This window comes from Neofelis nebulosa, chromosome 8, assembly GCF_028018385.1.
Source record: "Neofelis nebulosa isolate mNeoNeb1 chromosome 8, mNeoNeb1.pri, whole genome shotgun sequence".
Classification (NCBI taxonomy): Eukaryota; Metazoa; Chordata; class Mammalia; order Carnivora; family Felidae; genus Neofelis; species Neofelis nebulosa.
Window position 1 is genome coordinate 66,176,456 of NC_080789.1, and position 24,061 is coordinate 66,200,516.

The following is a 24,061-nucleotide window of genomic DNA, read 5'->3' on the forward strand; positions in this document are numbered from 1 at the left end:
AGGAAAGCTATTCTTCAGGTCCTGCACTGAGTGAGCACTTGACATAGAGGCCTTCTCACTTCCCTTCCAACTCTTTAAAAGGCCCTATACATTTTTTATTTGTGGGAGTGGGAGAATATGAAATCATTGGATTTCATGAAATCTTCTCGGTTGGAGAATAAGGAAGACCTCACACTTGCTAATATCTTGGTTTATATAAATATAGAATTATTTTATAGTGAATTTCTACTTACAGCTGATTTTCGCTATATAGGTGCTTTGGGAATCACATCCCCAGAAAAGTCTCTTCGTGATAATAATGTCCCAGGGTTGTTAGCAAAGCAGAATTCCCTTCCAGAAGTTCTCAATTCCCATAATTTTGTGCCATTTTTTTCTTTTCAAAAAATGGCTGGGCTATACGATTGACTATGAGATATACGAACAGATGTCCCTGGAATGAGTAGGGAAGGAGTGCAGGTAGTCTAATCCTGGTAAGAACGCAATTTCAGAACCCATTCACAGGCCAGGGCAAGAAGGAAGATGAAATCCAAATATGAGTCTTAATGAGTCTTTCCTACTAAGAGGTAACATTCCATAACATCTTTCTCACTTCTTACCACGTGCCCCAGCCCATACCTACAAAAAGTTCTCCTGTGCAAAGTTTTAAACTAATCCACACTAAAGTAACCAATGTGGCTAAAAGGTGGACAGCAGATCACCATGCCATAGCATCTCAGAAAGTAGAAATACCTCTCTGTCCTGCATAGAAGGACTGAGACTCCAGATGTCAGGGAATAGCCTCCCTAATTGAAATGAATCTGCCAAAGGGTGATAAGAGAGTTCTGCAGGGACAATCTGCAAGTGAAAAGGGCCATCTTACAAGCAGTGAGCTCCTTCCCACGAGATTCATCTCACCCTCGGAGTTGTCTCATTCTGAGGACTTCTGCTATCCCAACTGGCCCAGATATGCTCTGACCCATTTTAAAACTACAGCCTAAGAACAGCCAAACCCAAACCACTCCCCTGGTTCCCCATGAACAGCCAAAAAAAGGCTGAAATTTTTCCTTTTAAGTTGATTTATTTATTTTGAGAAAGGGAGAGACAGACAGAGAGACTGAGAGTGTGACCAAGGAAGGGCAGGGAGAGAGGGAGGGAGAGAGAATCCCAAGCTGGCTCCTTGCTGTCCGTGCAGAGCCTGACATGGGGCTTGATCCTGTGAACCATGCGATCATGACCTGAGCCAAAAATCAAGAGTCAGACACTTAACTGACTGAGCCAACCAGGTACCCCTGGAATTTTTCTTAATTATAAAACAAGAGAGAGAGAGAGAGAGTCTAGGAAAGAGGAGGTGAGGAAGAGAGACCATTTATACCCTACCACCACAACACAATCCATCATTCCTATTTACTTCTTTCTAATCCTTATTTGTAAGCATTCATACGGTGATTTGCAAGAAACCAAAAGGAATTTTTTTAATAGAAAATACACTAATACACTCTAGGAAAATTCAGCCTTACAGGTAGAACCTTCATTCCATACCAATTAACTCCCCTAGACACCCAAGCCTTGTTTCCTTACATGGCTGAAAGGGGGAAAGGGTTATATTAAAGTTATATTTGCTCACTCTACATATGCTAGTTTCCTTATCCCCGCAACCCTTTAAGAGTACATACTATTATCTCAATTTTAGGGGAAACTAAGGCTCTCAGAGACTAAAGAAACCTAGGACCACACAGCTAGAAAATCATGGAACCACGTTAAAATCCTAATCCTAATCCTTCTGATTCTAAAACTCATGCTTAAAGTTGAAAGACAAGCCATAGACTGGGGGAAAATATCTATGACACATACGACAAAGAGTTAAGGTTCCTTACAAGCGAGGATACCAACAAAATAGATTTCACAAAGACAGGTAGGAGATAATTTATTTTTTTGGAGATAATATTTTTTTAAAAGCAGAAAATACTTATGTCCAGGCTTTCACTAAAGAGGACATGCAAGTACCCAACAAAATTTGAAAAGATGCTGACCTTTACTATGAGTCAGGGAAAGGCAAATTAAAGTCGTCAGATACTATTCCTCACCCATCATCTTGGCAAAAATTTAAAAGAGTGATAACAGTCCATTCCAATTCCAAGGAAAGGGCCACTTCCTTACACTGCTGGAGGAAGTATAAATTACCAGAATATTTTCCAGAAGTAACCTGATACAGTATCAATGAAAATTTTAAATATACATTCTATTTGACCTTATATTAGCACTTATTGGAATCCAGCCTCAAAAAAACAAAAAGCACCAGTACACACATTTAAAGATATTTATTGTAGCCTTGCTCATGTTGAAACAATAGAAACTGCTCCTGAATAGTTCTTTTTTTTTTTTTTTTTTTTTTTTGAGAGACAGAGAAAGTGTGAGTGGGGGCAGGGCAGGGAAAGGGAGACAGGATCTGAAGCGGGCTCTGTGCTGACAGCAGAGAGCCTGATGTGGGGCTTGAACTCACGAACTGTGGGATCGTGACCTAAGCCAATGTTGGATGCTTAACCGACTAAGCCACCCAGGTGCCCCAATAGTTCCTATTTTAATAAATTAAAGTGTAGCCATATTTTTGTAACAAAAGTTCATAACAAAATTTGAGAATAGTAAAATGTTTTCCAAATTAAGTAAAGCCCCTAATCACTCTTTTGTTCCTTTTTCCTAATAGGCTATTTTTAATATATTTACATTGTGCAGTAGTACTAGATATCATGTTAAAAAGTTACTAATCAATGGTCTATGAAAATACCTCATTAAAATTCCATGTGATGATTTCACAGATTCTAAGTATTTTTCAAAAGAAACATATATCAATTTTTGGCAACTTTACAAAAGTGTAAAAGTTAATTTGGCCTTGAAATCATGGTATATAAATTCATTGGTAGGAGCACCTGGGTGGCTCAGTTGGTTGAGCATCTGCCTTTTGATTTCAGCTCGGGTCATGATCTGGAGGGTTCATGAGATCGAGCCCTGCACTGGACCCCGTGCTGATAGCATGGAGCCTGCTTGGAATTCTCTCTCTCTCTCCCTCTTTCTCTGCCCCTCCCCCTGCTCATGCTCTCTCTCTCTCTCTCTCTCTCTCAAAATAAATAAACTTTAAAAAATTCATTAGCAAAAACTGTTCAAGTTTTGTTATATATGAATACAAAGAAAAACACATCTACAAATTTCATTCCTCTCAGTTGATCAGATGAGACCAGATTTTATTTTAATCTGCAAAGAATATTAGCCAAAATAATAATAATTCTACTTTAAAATGTGTGTGTGTGTGTGTGTGTGTGTGTGTGTGTGTATCACTCAGAGTTAATTTCCCGAAAAAAAAGTTCGAGGGATGCACACAAACACAAAAGAAGAGCAAGAAAACTGGAGTAAAAGTATATAAGTTTAACATCATGTTCCGGTTCTCCAGTCTTCCTGTCCATTCTAGACATTTCTTCCACACTTGATGGTTACATGGAAATTAAATAAGACCCTGTTGAGATACTCAAGCACTGGTTCCCTCGGTTTCCCCAAAGCCCTCATAAAGGCACATGAAATATAAAATCATAAATTTCCCCATGAGTCCCCATCAAACAATGTCATCTGCCCCTTCTCCAATGTTCCAGTGTATTCCACTTATAATTCTTATGACACGTAGTTCAAAACGCTGAAGGAGGTGAACTTGGATATCTGTGTATGTTATATCCCCCACCAGACTGTAAGCTCCTAGGCAGCAGAGTATGTAGTTCAGGGTCAGGGGGAGACCTGAGAATTCAGCCAGCCCAACCACCCAAGCAAAATCTGAGGGCTCTCTACAATACTTCACCAAGCAGAAAAGTTTGTGATAGCGGTACTACCCCCACTCCATAGCAGCTTGTTCCTTCTTAGGAAAAGTGGATCTCCTAGAAAGCTCTCCTATAAATAGAATTAAGATATTTTTCTGCAATTTTTCTCATTTAACCCCTCTCTTACCCATTGGTAATCTACAGAATAGATCAAATCCCTATTGCCACAGGACAGCTTGTGAAATATGAGACCCTTCATATTTTTCCTTCAATCTCCTAACTCAGTACTTTGCATATGAAAGAAAGAAAGAAAGAAAGAAAGAAAGAAAGAAAGAAAGAAAGAAAGAAAGAAAGAAAAAGAGAGAGAAAAAGAAAAAGAGAGAAAGAGAGAAAAAGAGAGAAAGAGAAAGAGAAAAGAAATAGTTAAATAATCTTCTTCCATCGCTCATCAATGTACCAGGGTGGGCAAGGTTGTATATTCTCTAAAAGATATTTTATTGGTTTTATAACATGCCTTTAATTTCACTATCTAGTTTTAGGAAGAACTTATCAGGAATACAATAACCGACAATTGAGAAATTCAAAATAGAAACGTTATTCCACTACAATAGCTTTCTCACTCCTTTAAGGTTTTCTCATCTCCACTGCAAACAGACCAGTTCTTCAATGCTGTTGGGATGACCTGTGTGGGCAAAGCTGGGTTGGGACAAGCTGCTCAGCTCTGCCAGGAAGAGTCCACCCTCAAGGGGCAATTTCTTCTCACCTCCAGGATCCCTTGGGCTTTCTGGGCTGACTCAGGGCTTCATATGCAGCCTGGATCTCCAGGAAGTGCCTCTGAGCCTCCTCTGTCTGGTGTCGGTTGTGATCAGGGTGCCAGATCTTCACTAGCTCCCGGTATCTTCGATGTATTTCTTCATTTGTTGCCCCCTCTGAGACACTCAAAACCTTAGGGAAACAGAAGGTGAAAATTAGAATTCCATACGTTTCAGAGAACCTGGGTCTCTCCCCACTTCCTTGCTAAATCAGGCTGTGCTATCTCTGGAGTCGGCTTTTACTTGCCTGAGAGAAAGGCCCAGAACCTCAGATTAGAATTCCAGCCTTTTTTCTTTTTTTTTTTTTTTTTTTTGAGTTTACTTATTTATTTTGAGAGAGACAGAGACAGTGCAAGTGGAGGAGGGGCAGAGAGCGAGGGAGAGAGAGAACCCCAAGGTGACTCCATGTCATCAGCACAGAGCCCAATGCAGGGCTTGAACCCATGAAACAGCGAGACCATGACCTGAGCCGAAACCAAGAGTCAGACGCTTAACCGACTGAGCCACGCAGGTGCCCCTAGAATTCCAGCCTTTTGAAACATGGGCTAGCTCTGGATCTGATGGCAAGAACCAAGCTTTGCTTTGAACCACAGCTGCCTGTTTTCTAACCTGGGACTTCGCCATCCTCACAAGATCTCTTCCTTGAAAGAGAAATAAGCATATATGTCCACCAAAGACTTGTACAAGAATGTTCACAGCAGCTTTATTTAGAATGGCCCCAAATTGGAACTAACCTAAATGTTCATTAACAATAGGAATGGATAGATACCGTGTAGTATATTTATACAATGGCATACTACACAACAATGGAAACAATTTATAAATGTTATAGTACTTATTCATAGTGCATGCAACAGTATGAATAAATCTCACGAACATAATGTTGAATGAAAGAAATCAGACATGGGGTGCCTGGCTGTCTCAGGCATGTGACTCTTGATCTCAGGGTTGTGAGTTCAAGTCCATGCTAGGTGTGCAGCCTACTTTAAAAAAATAAAATTAAAATAAGTTAATTTAAAAAGGAAAAAAGTCAGGGGCGCCTGGGTGGCTCAGTCGGTTGAGCATCCGACTTCAGTTCAGGTCATGATCTTGTGGTCCGTGAGTTCGAGCCCTGCGTTGGGCTCTGTGCTGACAGCTCAGAGCCTGGAGCCTGTTTCGGATTCTGTGTCTCCCTCTCTTTCTGACCCTCCCCCGTTCATGCTCTGTCTCAAAAATAAATAAATGTTAAAAAATAATAATAATAAATAAAATAAATAAAAAGGAAAAAAAGTCAGACATAAAAGTATATACCGAATGATTCCATTTGTATGAAGTTCAAGAATGGACAAAACTAATCTACGGTAATAGAAGTCAGAATAGAGATTCTTCCAAGGAAAGGAGTCTAGAGCGAGAAGGGACACAAGGGAAACTTCTTGGTGCTGGATATATTCTATACCTTGGTTTGAGTGGTGGTTACATAGATGTATACATAAAATGCATCATCAGCATACAGCCCAACACAGGGCTTGATCTCACGACTGTGAGATCACGACCTGAGTCACTATCAAGAGTCAGATGCTTAATTGAGCCACCCAGGCACCACATATATGTTACTTTATATATGTTAGACCTCAATAAAAAGTAAACAATATATACCTATCTTTTCCCACTCACTGTTAGTGACCCTGTACCTTCACCCATTGCACACAGAAGCCCAAAGAAAGCCGGACACCCTTCTAGGGCTCAACCCAGCATACATGAAAACATATACTCCCATATATGGGGCATCAGTTCCAGTAAGGCTTAGCCTAACTCTCAGAGCTGTCCCAGACAGGAATGAGAGGGAACAAAGACTTACCTGGTAAGCCAGCTGACGCTTCTCATCCTGAAAACTGTTAACAAACTCATAGAGCTTCTCCCACTCACGGAAGGAGTTGTTGCTGAAACCAGGATCGCCCACCAGCAGCCTCCAGATCCGGTAAGGCAGAAGGAAGACAGACTCTGTGATGCGGCCAAGGAGGGGGAAGAAGCTGAACCAACTCAAAAAGGAGCCAAGGGTCTCTGCCACATAGCTAAGGGTGGCTGCTGTGTTGCAGAAGGTGCTGTAGGCTAGTGGGCCTGTGAAAGCAAGGTAAGCCAAGCCCAGACGGTAGAGCCGGACACTGAGTGTCTCTGACCCAACTGAAGTCTTATAGCGGCGATGCTTCTGGGCTGTGATGCTGGCAGCCAAGCTGATGGGAAGGATGGCTATGGGGCGGCCGTAAAAGATAGGGGAAATAAGAAATGCTGCCCCTAGCGTATTCTTAAAGTCTGAGGTCTGGTTGCCAACAGCAGCCACAAGCAAGACCCCTAAGCCAACTGCCAGTGGAAGGCCCACAATATAGAAGTTGGCCATGAAAGAAAGGCTAATGAGAGCCACCAGGCCAAAATAGATGCCCACTATCACCTGGGCAACAAAGCGAATGAAACTGAGAGGGGGTGTCCTCCCTACTGAGCTCTGCCTCTGCCTCTGGGGTCTGTTGGCCTGAGCTACAAAGCTCGGGAGCTTCCAGAATTCCCAGAGCCAGCCCAGCCCGCCACCCCCCAGGGTAAGCATCCAGAGCAGTGCATGAGTGTCCCTCCCCAGGTACAGGTGGTGGAGCCCAGCAGGGCCTCCTACAGCCCAAAGGGCATAGGTCACCAAGAGCCCTTTGGCCATCCTTTAGGTAAAGGGTGTCAGATCAAGTCCAGTGGCACCTGACATACTGCCCAGAGTGCAGAAATCTGGGGTCATCTGTGAGAAACATGGCTGTCATGGTCCCAGACCCTAGGAGATGAAAAAAGCAGTCATAAGACTATATCCAGGCCCCTAAGAGTAACCATTTCTCCTTCCAATAATAAGCGCAGATCTTCCTGAGTGTCCCTGAAATGCGGGTTCTCCCATACCCTTTGGTCTGGCTCCTCATTTCTGTTTGTTTGTTTTTTAAGTTTATTTTTGAGAGAGAAAGAGAGAGATGGAGAGCACACAAGCAGGGGAGGGACAGAGAGGGAGGGAGACACAGAATCCAAAGCAGGCTCCAAGCTGTCAGCACAAAGCCGGATGCGGGGCTCCAACCCACAAATCACCAGACCATGACCTGAGCTGAAATCGGTGGCTTAACCCACTGAACCACCCAGGCGCCCTTCATTTCTGTTTTTTATAAGCACAGCCAACTCCAAATTTAAGGCAGAAAAATGTTTTAAATGCTTTCAGTTGGTTTAGAACTCAGCACATGGACAGAAAAGCAGAAGCTTAAATTTCAGACCACTGGTTCCTGGAATGATTCATGGGAGAATGGAGTGAACAGGAGTGAACAGAATGCCCTTCTAAAGTTCCCACACATTTTGAAAGTCCCCTGGCATCCCTAGCCCTCCTCAGACTCGCACTATGGCCGCCCTCAGACACATGGCCAAGGTTCCTCTCCAGCCTTCCCATCTCTCCAGGCCACGAAATCTTCCCACAAGTCAAATTTGAAAGAGGTCCTGAAGTCCCTCCACTTAAACAGTTCTGTTAAACTAACGTTTTGACCTAAACCCTGGCACTCCATAGTTCAACCACCTCCTTCCAGGGCAGACTTGGAGTCTCTCCAAAGAGGCCGGTTGAACCCCCAGAATACCAAGCCAGATGCCAACGTGTGCCTACCAGCATCTCCCCCCTAGTAGGCCTCAAGACCAGCCAGTTACTCGCTAGTCCCAGGGTGGACTGCCGTACCTGGGTACCCCGGCTCCCAGACCCCGTCAGACCAGTCATTTCCTTTGGCTACAGAGTCAAAATGGCCCCTGTCACTCCGCTCTCACTTCCATCCAAATGGACTTTGTCTTTCTGTGTGTGCTGTGTCACGGAAGTGGGGCCGTCCGGGTCAGGCCCCTCCCTAAGCACCCCCCCCCCACCCACACACACATACCCGGTCCCCTTGGGATCACCTTTCAGCCTCGGCTCCTCTCGCCCGCCCTGTCGGGTAAACCCGGTGTGAGGCTCTCCGGGCGAATCCAGCCTACCCAGGCTGGCGCGGCGCCCCACTCCAGACCGAGCGCGCTTGCACCGCTGCACCACCGTCGCCAGGTGGCGCTGCCGCTCACGGAAGGGCGGGGCCGGGCGGGTCTCCAGACTCACCTTGTCCACTTGCCGGGGCAAAGCAGCCCCGAGTGGTTCGCTATAAACGCAAAAATAGGCCTTTGATCGCCCCTTTCCATCCCTACAAATGAGGGGGTGACTGGTCCCTCTCAGGGTGCACGCTCTTCCTACTCCGTTGTTTTTCAAGACGGCCTTGGATGGCTCCACTTCCAATTCCTCTAAGGCCGACTCACCCACGGACTGACTGCAGAGAGGACCCCCAGCCCGAGTTTGCCTCATTTGCCCCGCCCCCAGGCCTGCTAGTCAGGGGAATTGCGTCTAGACCTGAGCCTGAACCTGAGGGGCCTCCAGATCTAGTGGGAGCCCGAGCCTGCTGTATCCTGAAGGCTATGGGCGAGAGGCAGAAACACTAGCAAAAAGGGATATGAGTCCCACCCAGAGAGCAGAGCGAGAGCGAAGCCGCAGCACCAGAGTCGTCTGCCTTCCTCCCACCTCGACGCTGGGAAAGAGCTGGGATGCCAGATGCCTTCGCTTCAATGCCCTGGGCTCCAATCCTGGCTCTGTTACGTGACCTTGGCCAAGTCACGTAGTTTCTTGGGCCTGTTTCCTCCTCTGTAGAGGAAAGGCTTGGCTCTCCAAAGTCCCCAGTCTTGACCTGGGGGTGGGGTGGGCCTGGTGGTCCTCACACTGCCAGCCCCTCAGCCTTTATCCCGGCCCGGGGAGGGAACATGGCTCTCCTAAGGCGCCTTAAGGCTCACCGAGGGGCCAGGGCTGGGAGGGGCCCCAAAGCGACGCGGGAGCTGCCAGCTGGGGGGGGGGGTGGGGGGAGGGGGCGGGGGCGGACAGGGCGCTGAATAATGAATGAGACTTAATTGGGCCCGCACTGAGAGGCGGCGCGCTAAGCTCGGCAAACAGCTCGGGCGGCGGCGGCCGCCGCTGGACAAACAAACTCGCTCCCGGCGCTGGAAGCGGGGTGGGGGAAGCAGCGGCGGAACGCAGAGGGAAGGGGCTGGCCGCCTGGCCGCCTGGCCGCGCGCAGCCTGCTCTGAGGCCGGAGGAACCCAGGGCTGCTGGGCTGAGCTGACCTCCCAGAGAGTGGCGGTCGGGGAGGGTGCTCGGGGTTCCAGCTCAGGAAGCGAGGGCTGGGCGGGGAGAGAGCGGATTGTGCGGTGGGAGCCACGGGCCCAAGGGCGACAGGAGTGCGCGGAAAAGATGGAGAAACGAGTGGGGGGCGGAGAAGAGAGGGAGAAGTGAGCGGAGAAAAAGCACATCGAGGGAGGGGCGGTCGGGGGTGGCGGCGGGAGAGGAGCCGTTACCGAGAGGAAAGGGAAGAGCGATGGAGGAACAAGCGAAGGGAGGCGCGAGGGGCCGGGAGAAGAATTGGAGAAGAGTCAAGGAGAGGATGGGAGGTGACCGGAATGAGAACGAGAGGGCGGCGGGGCGGGCAGGAGGCGCCCCTGCCTCCGCCTCGCCCCGCCGCGCTCCCGCCCTAGCGCTCTCTCCAGCCGCCCGCACTCACTTTGTCACAATTACGGGGCCGTCACTCGGCCCGGATTGTTTTCCCCAAATTGTTGTTCTATAAACTGGCGGGGGGTGGGGAGTGGGGGGATCTGACAAGCTGAAGCGGGAGGGGAGGGTCTCAACTGCGGTTGGGGACGTGGCGGAGTATTTACCCACGAAAGGACCGGGGCGGGCGGGTGAATCCGGGGACCCACGCGGGAAGTCTGGTTGGCGTCCCAGCCTCGTTGCTGATCCCGCTTTTAACCTTCCTGGCCCTTCGCAGCCTCGGCTGCCTCAGTTTCTCCAAAAGAGAACTGTGAGGATTGGAGGGTAGGGGCCGCGGGGGCCGTTGCAGGTGGGGCCCAAACTTCCCTGCTTATCCATTCTGTTTTGTTCTTTATACTCTGGTCATAGCGGGAGGGGGTCTATCTCAGCTCAGCTGTCCCCAGAGCTCCTCTCACCCCCGCTGGGTGGCCAGACTTCCACCCCCCGTAAGTCTAGGCCACCCTTTGCCCCGCGCGCGCCCTCCAGCCCCAGGCTCCGCGCCGCCGGGTGCCCCACACCACCTTGTCCCTCAATAGTGCAAACATCTGTTGCGCGCCCACTGTGAGCCAGAGCCGCCCCAGCCTTCCTCCCCCCACTCCTCTCCCCCGCCACCCGCCCCTGCCGGCCCGCCCGGCATGTCGGCTTCGTGACAGCCGCCGCCGAAGCCCAGGCCCCGCGGGAGCGGCCTGAGAGGAGCCGCCGCATGGCTGGCTCCGACACCGGCCTCCCCGGCGGCTCCAGGGGCAACGGAGGGTGGCGGCCGCTGAAGCGAGACGGAGCCGGCCCGCAGAGTTGGCAGAGCTGGGCCGGGAGGGGGGAGAGCCCCTGGGCGGGCTTGTCTCCCGGTCTCTGAGGCCAGTGGGTCTCCTCATTCCATTGCCCTAGGGTCGGCCCCGGGCCGGGACCCCGCCTGGCTCTGCTTGCCTGGGACGCGGTTGGCGCCCGTGCCCCCTCCCCCAGTCCGGGTGATTTACACGCGGACTCCGCGCAGCGGCCGCTTCCCAATCAGGAATATCGACCCCGGGCGGGGCCCCCGGGCCGCATCGATCCCTCTAAGGCTCGGGATTTAAAAATGTCAAATTTGCCTTTTCCAGGCGGGCGGAGGGGGCGGGGGAGGGGCTGGAGGAGGGCGGCAGGGCGGCGGGGCGGGGGGGACCGCGGGGCATCGACCAGGTGCTTGTGCCCTGAATGAGAAGCGACCTGGTCGTGGCCAGGCCCTGACACTGTGTGGCCATCCTTGGGTTTCAGTCGCCTCTAGATGGGGGCAGGAAGGAAGCCCTGCTCTCTTTCCCATTCCCATGGACCTCAACTTGCACTGGCGTATTCCCAACGAGAGAACCCCTAGAGGAACAAAGACATAACCCAAAATGTAGGAAGACAAATTTGGAGGAGATCCCTAAACATGGACGCAAGGAGAGGTACAGAGACAAAGATATAAAGGCTCCAAGAGACACCCTAGCTATGAGGAAGAGCAAGGCGAAGGGAAGGTGGCTGAGAGCCAGCGAACAAAGCAGGCAACCAGAGATACAGAGTCACCCCCAACTCTGCCCTATAGACCTAGGAGATTCAGCGCTGGGAAGAAAGTTCGGCTTGACCTTTTAGTGTGTTTGAGAGTGGGGGAGGACAAAGCCAGGTGAAGAAAGAGAGTTATTGGGGTAAGGAATCAGACTATAATTAGCATTAGTCTCCCAAGGTGTCAACTAGTAACTGGACCTAAGGTCCAAAAGGTAAGGGTCCCAAGGGCCACTAGCCCAGGCCCCAAAGAGATGGGCTCTCTTGGAGGTCTGATGATCTGACCTGTGCCTGAGACCCACCTTCTCCTCTCTGACCGCCTGGGGACCCAGATGGGCTGGAGAGCACATCCTGTATGTGATGAAGATTGTGTATATGTAGGAGTGTGGACTATAGAAAACTCTAGTAGTGACCACTTCCTTCCCCAGGACTCAGCAAATGGGTCTCCAAGCTTTGCAAAAAGCATCCACTACTTTCAGGAAGCTTGGGGAACAGGTGACATTTTGGGTGGAAATGGTGGAAGGGAGCAGTTGTCCAGACCAGCATCCTCACAGTTAACATCTATCCCCCCCACCCCCAGCAGCATACCTCAGCTGTCACTGTGCACACTGCCATTTCCTACAGAACTGGAGAGAGAGAGAGAGCTGACAGCAAGTAGTGGGGGGGGGGGGAGCACAGACATGAAGGAAGAGGCTGCAGCTGATCTTCAGACAACACACACCACCACTGACAAAATCAGGTCGACACATTCCTAACGCTGACCCACGCTGTCACTGACTTACACGTGTGATCCACACTCATCCATCCCTGTCACACACACCATCTCTGTGTGCACAGACATGCACAATGCCTCCCAGGTCAAGCTGAAGCGCCCAGTCTTAAGGCCTGTCCACACACCTATTGATATTAGACCTTAAATCGCCTAACCCAAAGAGAGGGCTTAGGTCCCGGCCCCCCGGCCGCCAAATTCTACAACCAGAGGCAGCTCCAACAGCTGTGAGCCAGAGCTCAAGAAGTCAAGTACCAAGATAGAGGCAAAGAACCGGGAGCTGACCCAGCGGTGGGGCTATTAAACGCCTCTCTTACTCTCCCTCCTGCCACTGGCCTGCCACTTTCCCCGCACGTCCACTAGCTGCTCGCCGGCCCGCCGTCCGCCTGTCAGTCGAGTAATGAATGCGCGCTCCGGGCCCCGGGCCCCCCCGGAGTCGTTCATCACTGCCAGCCACCGCCCACCTCTCTGCCGCCCGCCGTGAGGGCTAAGCGGCCCAGGCGACGAGAGCCCCTCTCCCCCCACCTCGACCACTAATTGTCAGATTGAGATGTTGATTTGTCAGCTGGGAGCTAGAGCCAAAGAATCCGCAGTAAAACCCGGACTCCTTGAACTTCCTCTTGGCTCCGTGCGGGTTCTCCCAGCCTTGGAGCTTTTCTGGATTTCATGTGGATGGGTTGGATTTTGCGTGAGAGATCGGGGAATAGAAGCACAGTATCACTCTATTCCAATAGGAGGCGCACCAGGTTACAGACCCTCAGTTGCCCTAGGAAAGCTCCTCTTGGGCGCAGTTCCACCTGTATAGACCAGAGGCCGTTAGGACTTCGTCCCCCAGTCTCCCAGCAGGGGGCGCCTGGGCCACCACCCTCTTCTGCAGCTAGATCCCTGCTTCCGCACTGGAAGCCCCCAAGGCAGCGGTCCTCCAGTCCGCCTTCAGGTCACGCCGGGGGCCATATCCTGCCCTCTCTCTCTCCTGCAGGTGCCTCCGGCCTCCCGCAGCCCTCCGTTTTCCCGCAGGAGGCGTCCCTGTTGCTGGTCCGCTCTCTCCTAGCCCTAGGCGCCTAGGCTGCAGTCCCACCCCCGCCCTCTCCCCAGCCCGGGCCCCGGAGCTCCCCGGGCGGCCGGCTGAGTGACGGGCGGCCGGTGATTATGCGGAGGGGGGAGCGGGGTGCGCCGCGGGCGGCAGCGCTGACCCTTCACATTTCCGATCCGCCGGGACCCTCATCCATCCGAAGCTGCTCTTTGTCTGGCCGCCTAATTGCCGGCGGACAGGATGGATGGCGGGACCGACAGCCGCGGAATCCCTAATAAAGGCCGCGGCCGCCGGGGAGGGAGCGCGGAAAGGAGGGGGAGCAAGAAGGAAAGGATGGAAGGAGGTGGGAGGAAGCACCGGGCCGCGGCTGCCGGCTCAGAGGCGCTGCGCGCGGCGCACACGGGAGCCAGGCCCGCCTAGGGCGCAGGACCAGGCGTCCCGGGTCGACCCGGTTCTGGGCGCGCTGGATATGGGGCTCGTGACGTCTCCTGCTTGTTGGAGAAGAGGAAAGAGCTAGGTGCCACCAACAGAAAGAGCATCCTAGAGCCGACCCGCTTAGCCTTGCCCTCGAGGCTTCGAGCTTGACGCTGCCTCTTGGGCTCCCGGCTCTCGCCAGCTGGCGCCCCTCCTTCGGCCCCCCGCAAACCCCTCCTCTGCTCACCTGTCGGTTTCCCAGCGCGGATCCAATATCCCGGCGGAGAAATGAGGGGTCTGACAGCTGTCTGTGCGGCCGCTCGCCACATTTCATTAACTGGAAGCTGGAGCCGGCGGGTGGGGGCCAGGGAGAGCAAAAGGAAGTGGAGAGGGAGGCTAGGGCGAGGAGACGCACCTGGCCAGGGGTCAAGGGCTGAGGAAGTAAGTCAGCAGCGCGATCTGGCCTGACAAACATCTTGCAAACAATCACTACCCCTCCCTGTGGGAGTCAGCGCAGCCCATTGAGCCCAAGGCTGTACAGAGCTGCGGTGCGGGAGGGGAATGGAAGCCCTAGGCCGGATGGCACACTGACCCTCTCGCCTTGTGGCCGAGGCCTGTGGAGCAATGGGGCAAAGGGTGCGCAGAATCTTGGGCCATGACTGTTTCCCCACACATGGTGGGAGGAGGAGAGCGGTCCTCAGCCCTCCTGGCCAGCTTTCCTCTCATTCGCCTCTTGATAACATTTTCCTCCGATTTGTTTGGTTTCTTTCTCCATCCCTTTTCTCTGCCCACTCCTCTTCCTTCTGAACAACTCCTCTCCGCTGCTAACTTCTGCCAACCGTTAGCTAACAATTGAGCACCTGTTGGGTGTCAGGCTCCACAGTGCTGGGGTGAGGGATCAGGGACACTGAGCCAACTGCCGGCCCCACACACATAGGTCTCCCCTGAGACTCGTTCAAATCTCGCCCCCCACTCCTGTCCTGCTTCTTTCACCCTTCCACTGCCTCCGGTGCCATTTCTCTTCTCTGGGGCACAGAGATCAAAACTCGAGTCCTAGGCCTACCACTTACAGGGTGATACAGGACAAGCCATGGTCTCCTTTCTGGGACCAGTTTCCTCATCTGTAAAATGGAGACAAATATATCCACCACTCAGGGGTGCTTCGAGGACGTAGTAAGAACTTGCATATGAAAGCCCTACAATACAGTATTATTTCCCTTTCCATGTTATCCCCCTGTCCCCTCAGGTGTGCAAAGTTCTTTTCTCTTCATACCAGGCGTCTGGTACCAGGCAACCCAGGCTGCTTCCAGCTCTGCATAATCTTAGATGTGGGAACAGGAAGCCAGAATGTTTGTGAGGGGATGGGGGCCACACTATGAATTACCCTGAAAAGTGAGGAAGGAGAGAGTGCAAGGAAACAAAAGTGCTTTCTTAGATCTTAATGTGACATCAGCCAGCTGGTTCCTCTCCTCTTACAAACGAGGAAACTGAGGCCTGTGGAGGTTACACTGCAAGTGACAGGGACAGGTCACACTGTTAGGATCTTTCCTCCCATGAGCCCTCTATTGCTCATCTCCTCACTCTTCTTCTTCCCTTGAGCGGGCCTGGGTCAGTGACAAGGAGTGTGGGAGAAGGAACAAAAAGAGAGAACCTTCAAGGAGCCAGGACCTTTCCACTAGACTTCATAAAATTTTAACACGAAAACTTCCTCAGAGTAGAAGGCACATATCACATGCAAATCATATGCTAATCACATGCTAATCCAAAGTCTGGTCCTCAGAACTCTGACACACACCTGGCTGTAAGCTCTGGGGCAAATTCTTGGGAGACCCCTGGGTTCCAGGCCAAGAGAGACAAGAGATGTGTTCCATTTAGGCTCAGGTTATGGAGTTAGGATTCATTTTAGGATTGAAGAGGAGTCAAGTGTATAATTTGGAATTAGGATCAGGGTTAGTGCAGAGTCAAGGATGGAGGTTAAGGTAAGATTCATATTGGGCTGTGCTTTTATTTTATTTATTTTGAAGTAAGCTCTATGCCCAATGTGGGGCTTGAACTCATGGCCCCAAGATCAAGAGTCACATGCTCCACCGACTGAAACAGGCAGGAGCTCCTGGGCTGTGCTTTTACATAGGGGAGTCTAGGGGACTCTTTAAAGGCCTCCTCTCTCCTCCCATTCCCCCATCAGACTCATCCTCACCTCCACAGCCCTTGCTATGTCCTGTAGCAGACCCTTCTCTGCCTACTTCCCACTCCCAACCACACCACCTTCTTGGGGCCTCCCAGTTCGGCTGCCTGAGGAGCTCTGGATAAATTGTCCCAGATCCCAGCCTGGGCCTTGGCATTTCCTCTTGAGCCCAGACACTTGGCTTCTGGCCCCCGGAGCACCGGCCGGCCTTGACCCTACCCAGGTCCCTCCTCGGCCGAATGTGACAGCTGCAGGGGAAGCAATAAGGACCTGGTGAGCTGGCAGCTTCATTCCAGAGCGTGGGGAAAGAGCAACAGAACATGAATAAATTCATGGAGCTGGCCCCTCGGCTCCCTGTGAGCCAAGCCTGCTCCCCCCACCACACAGACCCGCTGCCGCCTGCAGCCCTGCTGGTCACCGCAGCTCATAGCCTGGGCTGGGGACGGGAGGAGAAGGGACGCTCCAGAGAGAAGAGGGCTGGGACCTGAAAGGGGCTGAGGTGAGGGGCTCAAAAAGAGGGCCTTGGTGAGTAGGAGAGTGGGGTGGGGAGTGGGGCTGAGCAGTGAGGGCTTCTGGTCAGTGGAGGGAGGGCAGGAGAGGAGGGAGGAGGAAGGAGAGGGTGGCAGGACCTGGGGACGAAGGGGCCTGAAGATCGGGCAGGGTAGGCCAGCGTGAGCCCTGGCCTGCTCTCTCCTCTCTGATCCATCCATCATCCAGCCTGGGGGAGCAGTTCCGGAATTAGACATGCACGGGGCCGACATGGCCCTCAGCCCCCCCCCCCCCCCCCGAGGAAGACAAATGGCGACAAAGACCTTGAATAAAATTTGTATTTATGGTTGGAGGAGGAGGCCCCTCCCCCACTGACTGCCAATCCTTTCTCTCCCAACCCTTTCAAGCATGTAGGGGCCTCTCTCGACACTGGCCCAGCCTCAGCGACCTCTTTCTTCCTGCACCATTATGGGATGAGAGGTGCAGGGAAGGGGTACGGAAAATGAGAAGAGGGAATCATCTTTTGCCCAATAATCATGCCCTGGTGTGCCCTGTGCCTTCCATTTGCACAACTTATTCCTATATATCACAGTCCTGGCCTATCCTAGTCAATAAGAGGTCCTTTGCAGCTGCACACCTCCAGGGTCTCCAAACATCCTCACTTTTGCCCCTTCTCCAAACTTCTGGCCCTGGAGTCCCTTGTGAGCAAGAAATTTCCCCCAGAGGTGCCAAACCCTAAAGAAGGATGAAGCCACTGGCTTTTTTCATGGACCCTGACCCCTCACAGAGAGGGATCTATCAAAGCATGGGGCCCCTCTTGGTCACTCGGAATGACAGAAACAGTCACCTCTCACAGGAGGGCGCCCAGCATTTAATCTGCATTTTAGTTGTGTTAATTTGCATCACCAACTTCAAATCCCTTCCTCAAACATTTGCTACGTGGGGACCGACTTCTTTGGGTTCTATTGAAACACAGACTTTTAGGAAGGGAAAAGAGGCAGAGGTGCTGGGGCTGGACAAGGTCTGGGACCAGGGCAGGGGTGGTGCTGGGCTGGGCTGGGCAGGGCAGGACAAGTGAGCCAATAGCTGCTTTCTGACTCTTTCTCCCCAGCAGGTTCTCTACTCTTCAGTCCTAAGGAGAGATGGCATTCGTGGGGTCCCACATGTAGAGACTAAGAGGAAGCCAAATACAGAAACCTCCCTTCAACCAGCCCTCATACACACACACACACACACACACACACACACACACACACACACACACACACACAAAGACAACACACAATCCACAATCCCACTCACCCAGGAACACACCAGACCAGGGTCCCATGGCCCGACCGCACTTGCCAGCATACTGTCACAATGCACAGACCCAGAGCATACCACTCTGTTGGAAAAACCGCCCCGCCCCCGCATCTTCCCCACAGTTGATATGTCACATTGGAGTCCGAACACGGACCTGGGTGTCTCTCCGCAGCGCGCCATTTACATTTCTCTCTCGATCTGTCAACCTGTCTCAGCTCTTGTCTCTCTCTCTCTGTCTCTGTCTCTCCCCTCTCCCCCTCCTGGGCCTGTCAGTTAGTCTCTTTTCGAAGCTTTGTCTCTGTCTCTGCGTCTCTAGCTGGCTTTCTGTCTCTTTGATGTCTCTGTCGCTCCTTCTCTGCTTTCCTGTCGGTTTCCTGCTCGCTCCCCCAGACTGATCTGTTTTCTCTTTCTCTCTCTCTCTCCCTCACCCTCTGCTCTGCGCTCCCCCCACCCCCACGCACCAACACTGGGGGTCGAGGGTGGAGGTGGCTGGAAATTTGCCTTTTCCAGTTCAGGCCAACATGTACTCATTGAACCCTTTACCAAATGTTATTGGGTCACGGGCACTGAGGGGCGTGGGGCGGCGAATTTCTTTTATTCACCCTTCTTGTATGTTTGTGGGCTTTTCTTTTCTTTTGGTGGAGGGCGCTTTTTAGCTCTGGAATCCACCTCTGTCTTTTTTTCTGCGTGTATCTAGACCCCTTTTTATCCCATATCTATTTCTGGCTTCCTCTGGAATCCAGGAATACCGAACTCTGGGTGCGGTGAAAGTAAGGATAGGGTGGGGAGAGCGAACCCCTGCAGAATCCGCTCAGAACCAGGCAGGCACCGAGAAGCTGGGGGGACGCGGGTGGGGGCCTTTGCCTGCCCCGCCCCCGCGCTTCCCACTCTGGGCGCCAGGGGTCGCTCCGCCCCGGGCCGCTTATAGAGGCTCCCGCCGCGCAGCGGCTCACACCACCCGCACTGCCGCCCCGGGAGGGAGGGGAGGAAGGTTAGGGACGCAGAGAGGGAGAGCTCTAGCTGGGGAGAAACGCGGGGCCAGGCTCTAGCAGGGTCTGGGGCCGTGGCTGGGGTAGAGAGGCGCGTCAGTGCGCTCCAAGAACCAGAGCGCAAACCTCCAAGGAGGTCGCGTCCGGTGGGCGCCACCCGCAGCGCAGAGCCCGGGACGTCCAGAGAGCGGAGAGTAGTCCCCTGCTCCGGCCGGGAGCGATCCGTCTGGGTAGCCGGGGACCTAGGCGCCGCCATCCTTGAGAAGGCAGCTGTCCGGAAAGCAGGCATCCTAGATCTGTAAGAAACCAGCCGTCCGAGAAGCCGCTGATTTCAGGCGCCCGGGGACGTTAGGCTGCACAGGAGGGTAATAGAGGACCGCGGGTTTTGAACCGTCGGGAGGCCCCTGGCCCAACTTACGGGGCGGGTGGGGGGGGAACCTCCGCCTTGACGGAAGGTTTGGGGAACGGCACCGCTGAGGCGGGAGCCCGCAGGGGCGGGGGGGCCGGGCGCAGCCGTCGGGGGGGTCCCGACCCAAGCCCGAGCCCGGCCACCGCCTCTGGGGCCCGCGGAGAGCCCCGGGCCTCCGCCGCCATTGCGCCAAAGAGTGAGGAGGATCTGCTGGCCCTGGCCGCGTCGCGGCTGAGCCGCCGCAAGCGGGTGGCGGGCGCGGCCGTCGGGGTGGCCATGGTGCTGCTGCTGCTGGTGGCCATTCCGCTGCTGGTGCACAGCTCCCGCGGGCCGGCGCACTATGAGATGCTGGGTCGCTGCCGCATGGTGTGCGACCCACACGGGCCTCGAGGCCCTGGACCCGACGGCGCGCCCTCCTCCGTGCCCCCCTTCCCTCCCGGCGCCAAGGGAGAGGTGGGCAGGCGCGGGAAGGCAGGTCTGCGAGGGCCACCGGGACCCCCAGGTCCCAGAGGGCCTCCAGGAGAGCCGGGCAGGCCAGGTCCACCAGGTCCTCCCGGCCCAGGCCCTGGCGGGGTGGCGCCCCCTGCCGGCTACGTGCCTCGCATTGCCTTCTACGCGGGTCTGCGGCGGCCACACGAAGGTTATGAGGTGCTGCGCTTCGACGACGTGGTGACCAACGTGGGAAACGCTTACGAGGCGGCCAGCGGCAAGTTCACCTGCCCCATGCCAGGTGTCTACTTCTTCGCTTACCATGTGCTCATGCGCGGCGGTGACGGCACCAGCATGTGGGCCGACCTGATGAAGAATGGACAGGTGAGATGCCCCCACCCCAGGCCCAGAGGCGACAGGGTAGCTTTCTAGATCTCCCTGCACTCATTATTACATTGGAGGGCTGCATTCGAACCCCTCTCCCAACAACGTCATTGAGTCTAGAAACGCCAGGCTGCCAAGAACTTATGAATCCTTTCATCTAGCCAAAGAGGAATTAGCGGCCAAAGAAAGGAAATGACCTGCCCAGGGTCTCAACGAGCATTAGGAATGGTGTCAGAATCAGAACTCGGGACACAAAGCTTAATGTCTCTACAGCTGCTATTTCATGCTCCAACTATATAGGCAACCCTACACCAAACTTGTTTGGTGTCTTTCCCTGCCAGTTATCCTGTCTTTGGTCACCCTCTCTCCTGAGACAGGTCTTCTGGCTTTTGGGTTTCTCAGCCTCACCATGGTCGAGTTACCTGGAGTCTGGCTCCTTCAAATTAGAATGGAATCCGGATCTCTGGCCATGGGCTGTCAGCAGCTGTTCTCATGTGGGGGCATTTAGCTTGGATTTTTGAGTAGAACATAAAAAAGAATGCATTCCCCCCAGGGCCTGGGACCAATTCTACAGCTGGCCTTACCCTAATACTAATACTGAGTCAGTAGGCAGAGGTGGAAATGATGTGGCAGCTCAGGGGCCAGCCAGGCAGCATGACAGAAGGGCTTTGGAGGGGGAAAGAGGCAAAGGGCAGATCAAGCAGAAGCTTTGGCCCCGGGCCTGGTTCTGTAGGCCCCACATCCTCCTGGCAACCTCTGGCCTCCAGGTTCTGCTACTCCCTGCCCCTGTGGTCAGAGTCGGAGTCACTGCCACCTTGGCTTGGGAGAATAGCTCCAAGGACTCAGCTGGAGGGCTGGGACACCCATAGAGGGAACGAGAAGCCTCAGGGGCGGGGGTTGAGGAGGTGCCTGGGCCCCACAAATCGCAGGAGGTAAGACTGGGGCTGAGCGGTGACCTCCGAATGCCCCGCACCATGGGGTGGTGTTGACCGTGGTGCATCAGGCCTGCTGGTCTTGGTGTCCGAACCCAGGTCCTGCTACGGCTGCCGGCTGCCGCACCCTCCAGCTCCAGGACTAGCAGGCACTGCACTGGGGTCTCCTCCCAGCAGGGTCACCTCAGAAACCCAAGAAAAGAGAGTGTGTATGTGTGTCTGTATGGGAGTGAGGGCTGTATGTGTGTAAGGGAGTGAGAGCGTGTGTGCGTGATGTGAGGTTCTGTGGGTGCAGGGTGCCAAGGTGTGAAAATAGAGCAGCGTCTATGTGCATGTGGCACTGAGTAGGTGTGTGTGGTCTATGCAGGGTGTCGGTGAGCAGTTGGAGGGGGCAAGTGTCTATCTAGAGTATGCCGGTTTCTGAGGGAGCGGGGGCCCGCGGCTCCCACTCTGTATTCTGCGGCGCGGGCGCTGCGGCCCTGGGGACGGTAAATAGTGATTAGAATAATGATGAATAATTAATGAGTTAATAACCAGCCCCCGCGGGACGGGAAGAGGGGGGCTGGGGAAGGGGCTGGGCTCCGGAGGCGACCAGCAGCGAGGCCAGAGGGAAGGAGGGGTTACCTGTTGGGGCAGAAGGCAACCCCCATGTCATGGCGCCGGTGGGGGCTAGAAGGGGAAAGGGCACCCAGAGGCGAGAATGCATCATTGCACCTTCCCATGGCCCGCACCCTTGCTTGCATACATACAGACACACCTGTGCCCTATCACTGAGGGGAAGGAATCCAAGTTTAGGAGGTCAGAGCAGGTTCAGAATGTTAGAAATTATCCTACAGCCTAATTTTATTGTTTAAATAATAGCAAACCCTATATAGCGCTATCTAGGTGCTAAGTACTATTCTAACACACTTCACACGTAGTAACTCACTTAATCCTAATAACCTTATGAGGCAGGCTCTATTATTACCTCCCATCTTATAATTCACGTTGACGACCAGAGCAGGCGTGAAACTTGGCCGAGTCGCACAGCTGGTAAATGGCAGTGCCTGGGAAGCTCAGCGATCTCCTGCGTTCTCCTTGTCCTCCCCAGCCCCTGCAGCCTGCTACCCTCTCGCCGCCTTCACAGGCCCAGCTGCGCCTACTCCGCCCGACGCTTCTCTCCACCCTCAGCTCCGCACGGGGCGTGAGTGGGTTGTTCTGTTCTCCCCCGCTAGGTCCGGGCCAGCGCCATTGCTCAGGACGCGGACCAGAACTACGACTACGCCAGCAACAGCGTCATCCTGCACCTGGATGTGGGCGATGAAGTCTTCATCAAGCTGGACGGCGGGAAAGTGCACGGCGGTAACACCAACAAGTACAGCACCTTCTCTGGCTTCATCATCTACCCGGATTGAGCAGGGCCCCATCCCCCGCGCCCCCGCTCGCCCTTCGCCTCCGCTCCCCTCCTCACCCACCTTCAGCCGGTCCCACCCAAGGCGCCATCCTATCCTTCGAGAGCCTGGCGGTGGGGCAGACCCTCCCGCTCCCGGAGGCGGCCGTGCTGGGCGGACTCTTGGCGCTCCGGGGACGCTCCGAGGTCTAAGTGGCCGGGGAGAGGAGGAAGCCGGGCTAAGGAGGAGCAGAGCGGCTCGGGAAGGGACCGCCGGCTTCGGAGTGCGCGCCTGTCAAAGCTGATCCGAGAGGGGCGGAGGCCGGGCCCTCTCTTCTGCTAGGAGCTGGGGAACAGCTTCACCACCAGGAGCTGCAAGCAGAAAGGAAGCCCCGGCATTTGGTGGTGGTGGTGTGTGTGCGGGGATGGAGAGCAGAAACAGGAGCCCATCTAGGTGGGAGGACACGAAACGTTTGGAGGGGTCAGGCTCGTCCTCTGTCACAACTTTCTCTCCTTCCCTCATCCCCATTTTCAGGCTCCAGGCACCGGCCTTGGCAGCCTTCCTGTGAACTGGAGGAAGGAGTGAATTCTTTCCTAGCATTTAAAACTCATTCTGTACAGTCCCCATTTCACCCCCATTCCACCTAGGCCCTGGGGCTACAGCTGCTGTTGCCTCTTCCAATAAAGCAAAGTTGGAGAATGTGTGTGCCTCTTAACTTGGTGCACAGCGTGGGGGAAAATGGCTGACGCTTTCCCTCACTCTTTTCAAGGACTCTCGCCCTACCACCCTCTGCCAGAGATTAAGGCTTACTTATTCCTGGCAAGGTCTGTCTCTGGTGGAAAAGAGGAGGGCTTCTTCTGCTCAGATATGGGAAAGGAAGAGTATCAGCTTCAGGAGAGCTTGGAGACCTTGTACTGTAGGGAGACACCAGCCAGAATGACACTAACAAGGGAGGATTCCAGAGATATGGGTCTGGTCCTTCTGCTTTCTGCCTGATGCAGGTGGACTTATAAGAAGAGGAGTGCTAGGGGTTGGGGAGTTGCTGATGGCTCCTAGGAGTGGCATTGATCTCAAGAAGCAAAAAGAACAGGTCCCCAAAGGCCCACATTTGCCCCCCACTCCGGTCCCTACCACCACACACACACACACACACACACCATACACACACACTCACAGAGCTTGCTGAGGGATGGGGATGGGCAGGAGCGGTCTGCCTTTAGGATAGCTCTTAGGTTTGGGAGCCTGGGGGAGCCCAGGGCCTGCCTCTAAGCTGGAGGACACTGCCACCGTGTGGGCAATTGGAGAGCAACAGTCGTAGCTGGCCTAGGTCAGCCGGGAGGGAAACAGACATTTGGACACTTTAGAAACTTTATTGAGGTGCATGGGTGGCTCAGTTGGTTGAGCATCTGACCCATGGTTTTGGCTCAGGTCATGATCTCTCGGGTTTGTGGAAGGCCCCCGAGTCAGGCTCTGAGCTGAAAGCCCTGGGTCTGCTTGGGATTTTCTCTCTCTCTCTCTCTCTCCGCCCCTTCCCTGCTCTCTCTCAAAATAAGTAAATGAACATTTAAAATAAAAAAAGAGGGGCACCTGGGTGGCTCAGTCGGTTGAGCGTCCGACTTCGGCTCAGGTCATGATC

General features: G+C 53.6%; 2 protein-coding genes and 1 long non-coding RNA gene across 4 annotated transcripts; 1 reads left to right on the plus strand and 2 right to left on the minus strand.

Annotated features, from left to right (window-relative positions):
* Positions 1 to 4,228: 4,228 nt before the first annotated feature.
* On the minus strand, positions 4,229 to 8,427 carry DNAJC22 (DnaJ heat shock protein family (Hsp40) member C22). 2 transcript variants are annotated; one of them, XM_058742897.1, is made up of 4 exons: positions 8,298 to 8,427; positions 6,426 to 7,373; positions 4,540 to 4,721; positions 4,229 to 4,458 (listed from the first exon to the last, which is right to left on the minus strand). In XM_058742897.1, the coding sequence occupies exons 2-4, from the start codon at positions 7,263 to 7,265 to the stop codon at positions 4,440 to 4,442; spliced, it is 1,041 nt and encodes a 346-aa protein (XP_058598880.1). In that variant the 5' UTR covers positions 7,266 to 7,373; positions 8,298 to 8,427; the 3' UTR covers positions 4,229 to 4,439. The 2 variants fall into 2 exon arrangements, with proteins under 2 accessions (XP_058598880.1, XP_058598881.1); XM_058742898.1 differs by having other exon boundaries at positions 4,229 to 4,721.
* Positions 8,428 to 17,457: 9,030 nt separating this feature from the next.
* Positions 17,458 to 17,983, minus strand: LOC131519644 (uncharacterized). The gene is made up of 2 exons (XR_009265731.1): positions 17,910 to 17,983; positions 17,458 to 17,739 (listed from the first exon to the last, which is right to left on the minus strand). It is a non-coding gene; the product is annotated as an uncharacterized LOC131519644 (long non-coding RNA).
* On the plus strand, positions 17,892 to 23,126 carry C1QL4 (complement C1q like 4). The gene is made up of 2 exons (XM_058742899.1): positions 17,892 to 20,123; positions 22,270 to 23,126. Exons 1-2 carry the CDS (start codon positions 19,587 to 19,589, stop codon positions 22,447 to 22,449), a joined length of 717 nt encoding a protein of 238 aa, XP_058598882.1. The 5' UTR covers positions 17,892 to 19,586; the 3' UTR covers positions 22,450 to 23,126.
* Positions 23,127 to 24,061: the final 935 nt, after the last annotated feature.